Source organism: Aquarana catesbeiana, linkage group LG11, assembly GCF_042186555.1.
Source record: "Aquarana catesbeiana isolate 2022-GZ linkage group LG11, ASM4218655v1, whole genome shotgun sequence".
NCBI classification, from domain to species: domain Eukaryota; kingdom Metazoa; phylum Chordata; class Amphibia; order Anura; family Ranidae; genus Aquarana; species Aquarana catesbeiana.
The window spans coordinates 54,666,997-54,679,657 of record NC_133334.1 but is presented as its reverse complement, the minus strand read 5'-3'; the positions used below and the strand labels follow the sequence as shown (position 1 = coordinate 54,679,657).

At 45.0% G+C, this 12,661-nt stretch overlaps 1 protein-coding gene across 2 annotated transcripts in view; it reads right to left on the bottom strand.

Annotated features, from left to right (window-relative positions):
* Nucleotides 1–172: 172 nt before the first annotated feature.
* The window catches only part of NUP160 (nucleoporin 160), a 78,632-nt gene continuing 66,143 nt past the window's right edge, over nucleotides 173–12,661 (bottom strand). For both annotated transcript variants that reach the window (XM_073604423.1, XM_073604424.1), the window contains exons 31-36: nucleotides 12,254–12,377; nucleotides 11,858–11,959; nucleotides 9,899–10,040; nucleotides 9,104–9,229; nucleotides 8,117–8,221; nucleotides 173–389 (exon numbers count right to left, since the gene is read on the bottom strand). In XM_073604423.1, the coding sequence (XP_073460524.1) occupies nucleotides 300–389; nucleotides 8,117–8,221; nucleotides 9,104–9,229; nucleotides 9,899–10,040; nucleotides 11,858–11,959; nucleotides 12,254–12,377 (689 nt within the window). In that variant the 3' untranslated portion in view covers nucleotides 173–299. The remainder of the gene's footprint in view (nucleotides 390–8,116; nucleotides 8,222–9,103; nucleotides 9,230–9,898; nucleotides 10,041–11,857; nucleotides 11,960–12,253; nucleotides 12,378–12,661) is intronic.

Sequence of the window (12,661 nt, the reverse complement as noted above, 5' to 3'; positions counted from 1 at the left end):
CATGACAGCCAGGCAGTAAGCATTATCACAGAAGCATTTAACAATTGCAGCCTTTTTATATCTTTCAGTACACACTTCCTTTTACTTTCACTGAACTTCAACAAATCTGTTATATACAAACATCACAGTACAATTACAAAAATAGAAGAATAGAAGATCTACAAATAACAGCTTAATAGAAAATATTTATTATTTTACAAAAAATAGCGAATTGTGACAATATTTCAGAAGTTTCCAACATAATTACAAATTTGCTGTGGAAATTGTTTTTCCAAAAATATGCAAGGCAGTGACAATGGCTAGCTTCTCTGGATGGCCTGAAGGTTTGCGGTGGAGGCTTCTAGCTGGTGGAAATAATCATCCAGTTTAGCCTTGAGCTTGTCAAGTAACTGTTAAGAAATCAAGGACAAGGGTGTGAGTGATTTTTTCAATTACATAGGCACAAACTGCAAACTTAAAGTGAAATTCTAAATATTTTTTACCTTAATATACTTTATATATGCATTAAGGTACAAAGTACTCCACGACCTAACCTAGCCCCCCTGCCCCTAAACACTTACCTGGCTCCTCTCAGTGGTCCCGAGCTGTAGCTTTACTGCTTAAATTCCTGGTCCTTCAGGAAACAGAGGCAGCAGCGAGAGCCATTGGCTCCAGCTGCTGTCAGTAAAACTTTTGTGAGAAGGAAGCGGGTCTATGCAGGGGGCACCCAGAGAAATGAGGAGTGGACATCACTGGCGGTGGGGGACACCAAAAAAGGAGAGAAGGGACCGCTTTGTACAATATCATGCTGATTAGTGTAAAATCTTTTTTATTTTAAAGAAAAAAAACATGTATTGTTTAGTATCAATTTAACTTTTTAATATTTCTCAGTGAAAATAACTTTGTATTTCAACATTTAAAAGTGAACTTTAGGGGGGCGTGGCCTGAAGCTGCATGGCGTAAGTAGTGCAGAGTGAGAGCTCCGGCTGCACGCTATCCTATAAATCGATCATGTGGGACTAAATCACCCCTCAACCCAGCACAAATTACCAGCAACACTCAGAGAAGCCACCGTGCTAATGTCGCCACCGGAGCGATCGCAAAAAACTTGGTAAATACCGTAATGACGGCAAAGACCCGGCAGGGGGAGTAGGGCCTCATACAGCTCGGGGGAGGAGGTCCTGCCCTCCGGAGACACCGCTCGCATCTTCGATGCTGTCTCAGAGCGCAGAGTCGGGCAGGTAGAAGATATCCCTTCCCTTGCAAGTCACCAGCGGCTTCAACATCAGCTAAATGACGTCCTAAGTAAACAGGACGACATGGAAAATAGACTCCGCCTCTGCAACCTCAGATTTGTCGGACTGCCAGAGGGATCGGACCCCCCCCTCTACGTTCATGGAAAATCTGCTAATCACCAACTTTGGTAGAGAGGCCTTCTCCTCTACGTTCGTGGTGGAGCGCGCGCACTGCCTGGCTTCAAGGCCTCCACCAGCTGGAGCCCCCCTGCGCACCTTTATCGCGAAGATGCTCAACTACCGGGACCGAGATACCATCCTGCGCCTCACCCATGAAAAGGGCAACCAACATCCCATTCGGCAACTCGCATATTGCAGTGTTTCCAGACTTCTCCGCTGAGGTCCAGAAGAAAAGGGCGCAATTCTCAGAAGCCAAGCGCCAGCTCTGCAACCATCTTGTCTACGCTATGCTATTCCCGGCACGCCTTCATATTATCCAGGGCGGCAGGGCTCATTTCTTTGAGGACCCTTCTGTAGTTATCCCATGGCTGGAAAGACGGGATGCAGCTGCCCCTGAACCATCATAACTTGCCGGGCATAGCCATTCACAGATGACCCTCACTAGACTGAGATCCGGAGATCCTCGTCAACGATGCCCCTTCTTGAAACAGTGAGTAGGCTCAGGCCTGTTTTCCCCTCATCTCCCCTGACCGCACTTACAGCAACCCTGGAGGCATCCACACACTGCTCTTACTCCTCTCCCCCGGTCTGCAGCATTGCTGCTGCTCTTGTTGCTCTAACGTGTAATATCCCCCAAAACAGAGCACATTTTCAGCCACTCTTGAACAATGTATCTGCAACTCCCCTTAACAACCAGATGGTAGATTTAGCACCATTGTGCACTTCTGTGCACTTTTTGTTCGCCCCCCGCCAACAGCGGACAATGGTGCACCCCGCTGTCCTCTCAAGATGTTTCCCTGGCCAGCTCCAGCCCCCACGGCTGTGGAGGGCTGCCACAAGTTTGTTATGCCACGCTGGTCCAGAGTTGCCAGCGTTTCTTTTTTTCTTTTTCTGTTTTTACAGTGTCTGACGTGTTACATTGCATTATTTATGCCGCTTTTTACTAAAAATGCTACCCGTCTGTCCGGCTCTCTGCGTGGCCCCCTGCAGGTCTGCTGCTGACGCTCCACCTCTCTCTCTGGCTTGCCTGCGGGGCTCCACTACGAAATGGGCAGTGGAACCTCTGTTCCAATGTATATATGTTAATTGCACCATATGTGATTGCAGACTCGGGCCGCCTCCTGTTAATCCAACTGATCGGCCTAACACAGCTGCTATGATGGCAACCCTTAAGTTAGTCACATGGAATGTGAGAGGACTGGGAGCCAAACCTAAACGACTTGCTGTCCTCTCCCACCTTAAACAAAAGCGAGCAGACATATCTGTTCTTGTAGAGACCCATATTACGGGCCAAATGCAGATGTCATTGAAAAAACCCTGGGTGGGCTGGATATACCAGGCCCCTTACACAAACAACTCCAGAGGTGTTGCCATCCTCATTGCTAAAACGGTCCAGTTTCAGCTCCATGGTTTGCGGTCGGATCGGCAGGGCAGGTTCCTTTTCCTACATGCCACACTGGGAGGCCTTGAGGTCCTCCTCCTGGCCTTCTACATTCCCCCACCCTTCCAGTTTGCGGCTCTCAAGGAGGGAGTGGCCTTTATGACTCAACACCCCACAGTGCCTGCCATATGGATGGGGGACTTCAATATGGTAGTGGACCTCTATCTTGACAGACTCCACCCGCCCACTACATTGCCAACTCAGCCTGCACCGACCAGGTTTGGCAGATTCCTTTTGGAATTTGCCATGAATGACACATGGAGACTCAAACACCCTACCACAACTGCTTACTCCTGCTTCACTCCCTCCCGGGCTGCCATGTCCCGTACAGACATGATAATGCTGTCCTCCACCCTGACCCTGGAGCTCCTTGAAGTGGGGTTTGGTGCCAGGGTTTTATCGGATCATTCACCTTACTGGGCTATCCTCCGCCTGCCTTCTGCTTCTCCGACCTGCATATGGAGGTTGAATCCATTCTGGCTCACGGTCCTCACTGATTTAGAGGCCGTCCTGCGTGAATGGATTCACTATTTCCACTCCAATGCAGGTTCGGCCACGACTGGGATGGTGCGGGAGGCATTCAAAATACACGCTTGTATGATACTTTCTACACGCATAAATAGGCGTAAAGCCTCCTCCGAACTCATTCTACAGCAAGCGGAGGAAAAATTATGCTCCCTTGAGCAGGTGTTCCTTGCTGACCCGACAGCTTCTAACTCTGCCCAGTTACGCCTGCATTCCAGACTCACAGACCATTTACATTTTGAAAAGGCCAAGGGGGGAATTTTTTTCAGCATGCAAAAAACCTATGAACATGGCTCTAGATCATAGCACCGCCCTGTATTGATTCAGCTCCTATCTGAAGCTGGGAGCACTCTCACAGACCCAGCACAGGTAGTCCAGGAGTTCAGACGCTTTTACTCTGACCTGTATACCTCAAGAACTAGCCGCCCCCCGAATGAGCTACACTCACTCCTGCAGAACATAGACTTCCCCTCCCTCACGGGCCCCCAAGTGGAGCTCCTAGAAGCACCCATAACAGAGGAGTGTATCGCGGAGGCGATAGCGTGTTTACCGCCATCCAAGACCCCTGGCTCCGATGGCCTCCCAATAGAATTTTATTCCCAGTTTCAAGAGGCTCTTCTTCCCAAGCTGCAAGAACTGTATTCCCATATCTACGAATCTGGCATGCTCCCACGTACCATGGGCGAGGCCCTGATTGTCCTCATCCCAAAGCCAGGAAAAGACCCTCTTTATCCCGAATCCTATCGCCCTATCTCCCTCCTACAATTAGACATTAAAATATTGGCCAAAATTCTTGCCCTTAGACTCAACAAAGTAATACTCAGCCTCATTCATGCCGACCAAACAGGATTCATGCCCAATAAAAACACTGCATTTAATCTTAGAAGATTGTACATGAACCTCGAAAGATACACGCGATAATGTTGGATCGAGGGTGGTGGTTAGCCTTGATGCCGCCAAGGCATTTGATTCAGTAGAGTGGGGCTACTTGTGGGAGTGCCTCCGTAGATTTGGCTTTGGCCCTAGATTTGTTAAGTGGCACCAACTCCTTTATCAAGCTCCCACCATCCGGATCCAGGTAAACGGAAAGACGTCTAGTTACTTTCTTCTGTTCCGATGAACCCGCCAAGGTTGCCCCATCTCCCATATGCTTTATGCGCTGGTCGTGGAACCACTGGCCATTGCCATAAGGGCGCACCCTGACATACAGGGCCTCCGCATGGGACAAGTGACTGAAGTGCTCAGCCTCTATGCGGACGATATGCTCCTCTACTTGCACCTAATCCAAACACTTTGGCGCTTTCTCGGGACTGCAGATTAATTGGTCCAAGTCCCAAAACCTTCCTATAGATGCTACTGCCCCTACTGCTGCACAGGAGGCTCTCCCCCTGGTGAGGACCAACCAATTCAAATATTTGGGCGTACAGTGTTCCCGCTCCCTTGCAGATTACACACATTTAAATTTGGAACCACTGCATGATCTTCTTAAAAATAAAACCCAGGTCTGGTCCAGACTCCCTCTTGGAGTCATGGGCCGCATCAACCTAGTAAAAATGATTCTCCTCCCCAAACTACTCTACCTCTTCTGGCATGCCCCGTTATACATCCCAGCCCACATGTTTAGAAACATAGAATCCATTCTCAACACATTCGTCTGGGGCTCCTCCAGGCACAAACTGTCATGGCAGACCTTGAAGCGTCCTATCCACCTAGGGGGCACCCCCCTTCCTGATTTAGCACTATATTACATAGCCTCCCAATTATGCCGTCTTTACTACCTCAACAGACACGACAAGCTCAGTTACTCCACACTAGTGTGTATGGCGGCTACTGTTGTAGTGGCCCATCCCTTTCAGATACTCTTCTGCAAACACCGGGGCCTCTCCCGCTTAGGCGACATATGTTATCACACCACAGCAAAATCTGGCAACTAGCGCAAACCATTACTGGGGCCCCCCCTCCTGCATGCTCACACGCCACTTTAGGACACTCCCCCACCTTCCAGAACTGATAACCATCCCCGACCACAAAATATGGATTGCCAAGAGAGTAATCTACCTGTCTCAACTTATCACTGGAGGCGCCGTTAAGCCATTCCAAGCCCTCAAAGAGGAATTTGATCTTCCCAACCATTTGTTCTTTCGCTACCTACAGGTCCGACACGCCCTTCAATCCCAATTCAATGTTTCCATCCCTAGGCTGCGATCGGTGACCTTGGCGGATATGGTCATTGGTGAAGATCCTAAGAAATTAATTTCTTCTTTGTACAATCACCTTCTCTTACCCAAGGCCACCGCCCACGCATACCAGCTGAAAACTAAGTGGGAGACTGACCTGGGGGGATAGAAGATAAGCAGTGGGGGGAAATACTAGAAGCCTCTAAAAAAGTATCACCTAAACGGTCAGATCGACTCTCCCACCTTTACATCCTCCATAAGTCTTGCATCCTTCCCGTCTGTCCAGGTACAAACCAGAAACCAATCCAGCCTACCCCAGGTGTGGCGATACTAATAGTACCTTTTACCACCTCATATGGTCTTGTCCACCCATCCAGCAATACTGGTCACAGGTCATCAAATTTCTCCACGATCGCATGGGCCCCCCCCAACACTATGCCCACGCCAATGCTTACTCCTCCCCATATCTGAGAAAGAGAAGTACCTGACGACATTGCTACAGGAAACCCTATTCACTGCTAGAATGCAGATAGCCCAACTATGACTTAGACCTGCCTCCCCTACTATTCAGCAGTGGTAGAGGGCCGTGAATCTCACCCTTCCCTACAAAAAAAGTCCTCTACTCTCACTGAGGATGCCCTGGTAAATTTAATAAAATCTGGGATAGATGGGTGGACAGCTCCTCTACTTGCACTGCCTAAGGCCAACTGTTCCTCAAAACCTGTTAACAACGCTAAGTAGCTAGCATCCTCATTGCCCATGCGAGCAAGGATTATAAGAACTCATGCTCCTAGTGCAAGTAACTATGTTTGGAAATATCCCAGCTGCTAGTACGACTTTGTCAGACAATCTTATGCATCCTGTTATTGTACATTGGTGCCTGTTGCACCCTACATCTTGTATGTAATATCCTGTATTGACTTGTATGCTCAATAACACTTACATTTTGACAAAAAAAAAAAGTGAACTTCAGGAAACTACACACACAGAGGAAGGTTTTACCTGCCAAAGAACTTGCATTTCTGTCCATCAAATTCTCAGATTTACACAGCTGTCTCACAGGACAGTATACGGGATTTTTGTGTTACAGGTTACAATTTTTTACACTGGGAAACTGGGAATGCAATATGATGCAAGGTCCAACTGAGGTGCTCAACACCTACAAAAAGCAGCAACACGGATCTCTGTTCATATAGCGAGTCCATCCCCCACACAGCAAGAAAGCATCCCCCTAGGGACACACTTAACCCTTTGATCCCCCTAGTGTTAACCCCTTCCCTGCCAGTGTTATTACAGTAACAGTGCATATTTTTAGCACTGATCACTGTAATGTCACTGGTTCCCAAAAAAAAGTGTCAAAAGTGTCAGGTGTTCCACCGCAATGTCGCAGTCCTGCTAAAAATGGCTGATCGCTGCCATTACTATTTAAAAAAATAAATAAAAATGCCATAAAAATATTCTAGTCTGTAGACGCTATAACTTTTGCGCAAACCAATCAATATACGCTTATTGGGATTTTTTTACCAAAAAATATGTAGCAGAATACATATTGGTCTAAATTGATGAATAAATTAGCTTTTTTAACATTTTTTATTGGGTATGTTTCATGGCAGAAAGTAAAAAAAAAAAAAAATTTTTTTTTTTAAATGGTCGCTCTTTTTTTGTTTATAGCGTAAAAAATAAAAACCGCAGGAGGTGATCAAATGGCATCAAAAGAAAGCTCTATTTGTGAGGGGGAAAAAAAAAAAAAGGACATCAATTTTATTTGGGTACAGCGTCACACGACCATGCAATCGTCAGTTAAAGTAAAGCAGTGCTGTATCGCAAAAAATGGCCTGGTCAATAAGGGGGTAAAACCTTCCGGGCTGATGTGGTTAAAGCATAAATAACAGCACAGCGCTTCTATTGTGTCATTTGGCCCCTGTATCACCTGAAATACCTGGCTGATCCTGCCTGGCAATGCCCTCCCCCTGTAAACTAACCACAGTTTATCATGGCTACTGAGCCTTGACACCGTGGTCAGTTTACGTGCCTCCATCATCCGCAGCTCTCCTCTCTGCTCTCCCTGCCCGTCAGCTCCGTCCACTTCTCAGCCCTCCCCCTCCTGCTGCTATCATAACTTCAATAAAAACACTGACTTTCTCAGCTCCTCTATAGCAGTCAGCTGGGCAGAGGAGAGAGCCAAGGAGTCATGTGAGCGCCGGGGGACGCTGTGATATAAGGTACAGATCTGCATCTTTTTTATATAACACAGACACTAGAGCACATAATGTTATTTTACAGAGGAGATGGGATGATTTCATTGTAGTGGCTTAACAACCACTTTAAAGAAAGCCAGTTTCTCCAAAAAAAAAAAAAAAAAAAAAAAACAGGCCGTTTCATGAATATCTACAAATCCATTCCACATTTTTGGATTTAAATAGTGTCTGCAGAGTTAATCTACTGAACTTTAAAAAAAATGACAAATTTTAGTCAAAAGCACTTGCATTACTTGTGACCTAGGTTTTTGCATTTCTCTCTGTATGGAAATTATAAACTCAAGATTGTTAAAAGAAAAAAAAAAAAAAAAGTGCACTTACATCTCTGTTGTGCTGATTATTGCTGTTCTCTTCCAATGCTTGTAGGAGATGGTCAACAGAAGAGTATGGCAACCACACCAGTGGAGAAACAGCAGATAGCGGCAGCTGGGAAGCAAGTACAGTTGATTTAAAACTGCATTCAACTAAAAGCTCAATTCTAATCTGACACCTTTTGATCTATTTAAAGTCCAGACTAATTTCTGCTGGGAAAGGCATTAAAATACCTTTTACGATTAGTGAAAATGCTGCTTCTAGCCCTCACACTGCAATGCTTTGTGCTGGCAGAGCTGAGTAGCAGCCACACCCTACATTACAAATATCCTCACACAGAAAGGTATGGCAGATAAGGGGAGGGGGCTATACCTGAACAGGTCTTTTACAGCACTGACAGCAGGGGTCCTACTCTGGTCTGTTAAGCCTAGTACACACGGACCGAATGTCGAACGGCATCAGCCGGTTCAATAGAAACAGTCCGCCATTCGGACCGTGTGTACTGCATTCTGTCAGACAGAAGTCGGCAGGCTTTTGATGAAGGGGCATGACCGAAAAAGGCTTCCTGATCAGCGCTCTCAGCCAATGGCTGAGCATGCTGACTGGAGTGTTCAGGCAGAAGGGGGCGTCCCAGTCAGAAGACAATAGCACAGCAGGGGAGATCGCAGTACCAATGTCAAATATAGTTAGTGCAACGGTTCCTCCTGAGCGGTCCATTTGCACATACCTGAAATCAAACTTGCTTTACCTTCCCTAACTGGGCAATGGGCAGGACTAGGTGTGGCCTGGTGCTGACTGACAGGCTACAGGTTTGTAAATCAGCAGTGACAATGCTTATAGCCACACCCCCTGCAACTTTTTTTTCATCCCAGTGTATTGCATGCAGACAGCTTACAGGAGAGTGACAGCTCTACTCTGAAAATTAGTTTCTGCAAATTTAACTGGGCTTTAACAATATTAGTAAAATCGGGCTGCACTACACAATTTCAAACTTACCTCTATCCCAAAATACTGATGACCTTTCCCCAAAATGGCATCCACATATTGCAATACTAAGTCTGCAGCCTCATCCAGAAGATCATACTTCAAATACATTCGGAGCAATTCTGCTGAATCCACCACCTGCAGAGAAACGTGAACATTTTTGGACAAAGTGTATAAAGGTTACTGTATTTTCTTTTAATATCAGGAAACCTGGTGGTGATGATCTGTAAAATCTAGACTAAGGATAGCAAACCGTGATATCTGGGGGTGCACAACAGTTGGAGAGAAATACAAGGTTTCCCTAAAATGTATCTTAAGTAAAGTTTTGGATGAAGTGTGAATAGTGAAAAAAAAAAAAAAAAAGCCCTTTAACTAACCAGGGACACAGCAGGAAGCAAGAGAAAAACTCTAGTGCATCCAAGACTGCTGTCCCCAGTGCATGATTTTCCCTCACGTCCTGTTCTAACGACAACTGTAAAAATTCAGATTGCCCTTCCCTATCTGTCCCAATGAATATGGCCACCAAAACAAATAGAAAAAGTGTGAATCCCCCAGCATGGGAATAGACAGATATAAAAACCCAGCAGGTGTTCAAATCCTTCAACATGCTTCCCAAAAGAAAAGTGTGGCTTTAAACTAACAATGCTCAATCCACAGCGAAACCCAAAATGCACTTTTGCAGCAATCACATTTCCTGCTTTGTTTCTATACACCTGTTGTAACATCCTGAAAGTCCGATTATGATATCACAGTTCTGCATCCAATGGCACTTACAGTTCATCAGCCATATGGTACAAAATAACAAACCTTATAGCTGTTCGTTAGCCAGCTGGGCAGAGGAACTCCATGAGACAGCAGCTTGTTAATGACACAGCGATGATACAAATTGTTCTGCGATTCATATTTTTCCAGATAGTAAGTCAGTAACCTCCAGGCTTCATCTGTGGCACTAGAGGAAAATCAGCCAACAAAATGTACTTGTCTTTATAATATAATATTTTTAATGTGACAGAAATGTCAGCATTATTTCATTCACTGGCATTGGTTGCTTCCCATTTTGCACCTCAGTTGGCAAAAACATTTTTTCCTCAAAATGCACCCAATAGTGCACACAATATAGTATAATATATGTACACACACCACATACAAGCCTCCTCTCCCCCTCCCCGCCCCCCATATACACCTGGACACATCTTGGTTGGTGACTGGGTGGGTCTGTGGGGACTGCGCTGGAGATAGAGTGTGTTAATAGCAGCTGGACATTTTTCTTTTAAGACCTGCTCTAGGGGATCAATTTTCTGTTTATGCTGAAACTTGTGATGCCACCAGTATTAGGACCTGTGTCCGTGGCATAAGCTTTAGAAGTAAAATTTAGAATTCACTGACAAGTGCATTTAAAGTTCTGATCTGCTTAAGCACGTTTTGCATCTCTATATACTTGTATAGGAGTGTGAAACTTGCTTGAAGCCAATAAAAGTCTATCCACACAGACCCTTACTGAAGGTTTGAATCCAAAAATTGTTAGAGGATAAGTTCACTTTAAAAGTAAATAAATAAATGCACATTTTTTTTGCAGGTAAAAAAAAGCGCATTTATTATTTCTTCTTTTATAAATCTTTTTGTTATTATTGAAAAAACAAAACAAAACACATTTTTTCAGTACAAGTGAATAAAAACAGTACAGAAAGAAAAGACAAAAAAAAAAAAAAGACCAGTGTGTCCAGTATTTCAATCACCATTTCTTCATTAGACCACAGAAATGTATACAACATGAAAAAATATTATTTTTCTAAGAAGCCTGCAGAGCACATTGCACCCGGAATTAGCTGATCATGGGTGCAATCTCATGCTCCCATAGACTCTCAGCATAGCTGTCTGCCTGTACCTCATACGGGTAGGCAGCTACCCGAGAGCAGGAAGATCAATGGATTACAAGAACGCTCACCAGTGCCCTTGCAACTCATTGAGAACTAAAAGCCCTCAACCACAACGGCTGGCGGTACTTGCAGACATTCATTCACAGGAACTGTGAATAAATAATGCAGCTGTGTGGGCAAAGCCTGGCACGATCACACTGTTTTCAAATTGTGACAGCCGGTGTGGGGAGAGGATCCTGCACATTTGAGGTGGATGATGGAATCCTTTTGCTGAGCTATTGTATTCTGAGAGCGGGGAGACTTCCCTGCCCTCAGAACTCACCGTAAAATCAGTTGATTGAGGGACACAGCATATCCTTTAGTCTTGACCAAACAGGGTTTTATAGAGCCACCTACAAGAGTAGGTACACTATGCAGAAAAAATTCAGCACCTCCTTTGGGCAGTCCTCTTTCTTTTAAAACCCCCTGCTTCCTCCGCTGCCAGCGCCGGCTTGATAAACTCTGATGCTTTGGGATGGCAGGTTGGTAACCCATTGATCACGATTTGGGCATGCCGACTTGCCATACCAGAACAGGACCATGTGCTTCCCTGATTTGAGGTTGCGAGCCACGGGTTGAGCCTCCCTGATGTAAGAGAACTGATCAGAACTGCAGGGTGGCAAAAATCCGACAGGACGGTTGTACAGAAGTCAATTGGTAGATTGATTTCTGTACAACCACCCCACCCATATTAATATTAGGCCCTTCCATGCTAACCCAGCTGAATTTTGATCAATGTATAGCTGGCTGAAGTCATGACCAGCAAATTTACATGAGCCTTAATTATTTTTTAACAATAAATAAGCTTGAGGAACTCAATAACAGAGGCTGGTGTCACAATCAATCCTACCTTGTTTCCTTGGTGGTGACTACAGATGACAACTGATTGGCAGACAGCCATTGCCAAGCCTCAGCTTGTGCAGTCTCTCCGCCATTTTGTAACTTAATGCATCTGTTAATCGAGAGAAAATCATGTCATATGAATCATACATTAAAAAAAATAAAAACACACACACACAATATACCCTGTTTCCCCGAAAATAAGACCTAGCGTGATTGTTGGTGATGACTGCAATATAAGCCCTACCCCCCAAATAAGCCCTAGTTAAAGTCCTTGTAGGTCTTATTTTCAGGGTAGGGCTTATATTGCAGCCATCACTGACAATCATGCTAGGTCTTATTTTCGGGGAAACAGGGTAGTGCTACTTTGGCAAGTATAATAATAAACACAGTTTGAATTACTTACTTGTATGCCAATCCTTCAAACACAGGAACCAGAGAAAGGTTGAATGTCTGACACAAGGAAATGGCAGTATCAAAGAGGCCCGCCTGAACCAACAATGCCATCATTTCTTCAGCTGATGCACTTCCTATAGAAAAGGTGTGGAAAAGGGAACAAAACCATTAAATACACTGATACAACCATAACATTGCCAGCAATAATAATCTCTTGTGATCCAAGCCAGATTTGCTTTATGGCTGGCACAACACCTTTCAGTCATTCGTACAGTCTTTGACACTGTTTCTGCCCTAATTTTTGGGCTACCAGTCAAAACCAATAAAAAGTAGATTATACCTAGCCTGAGATATCTCCTATTGTCCTTCACCTCTTTCATGGATAACATTATAGAGCAGATTTACTAATGAAAACCTG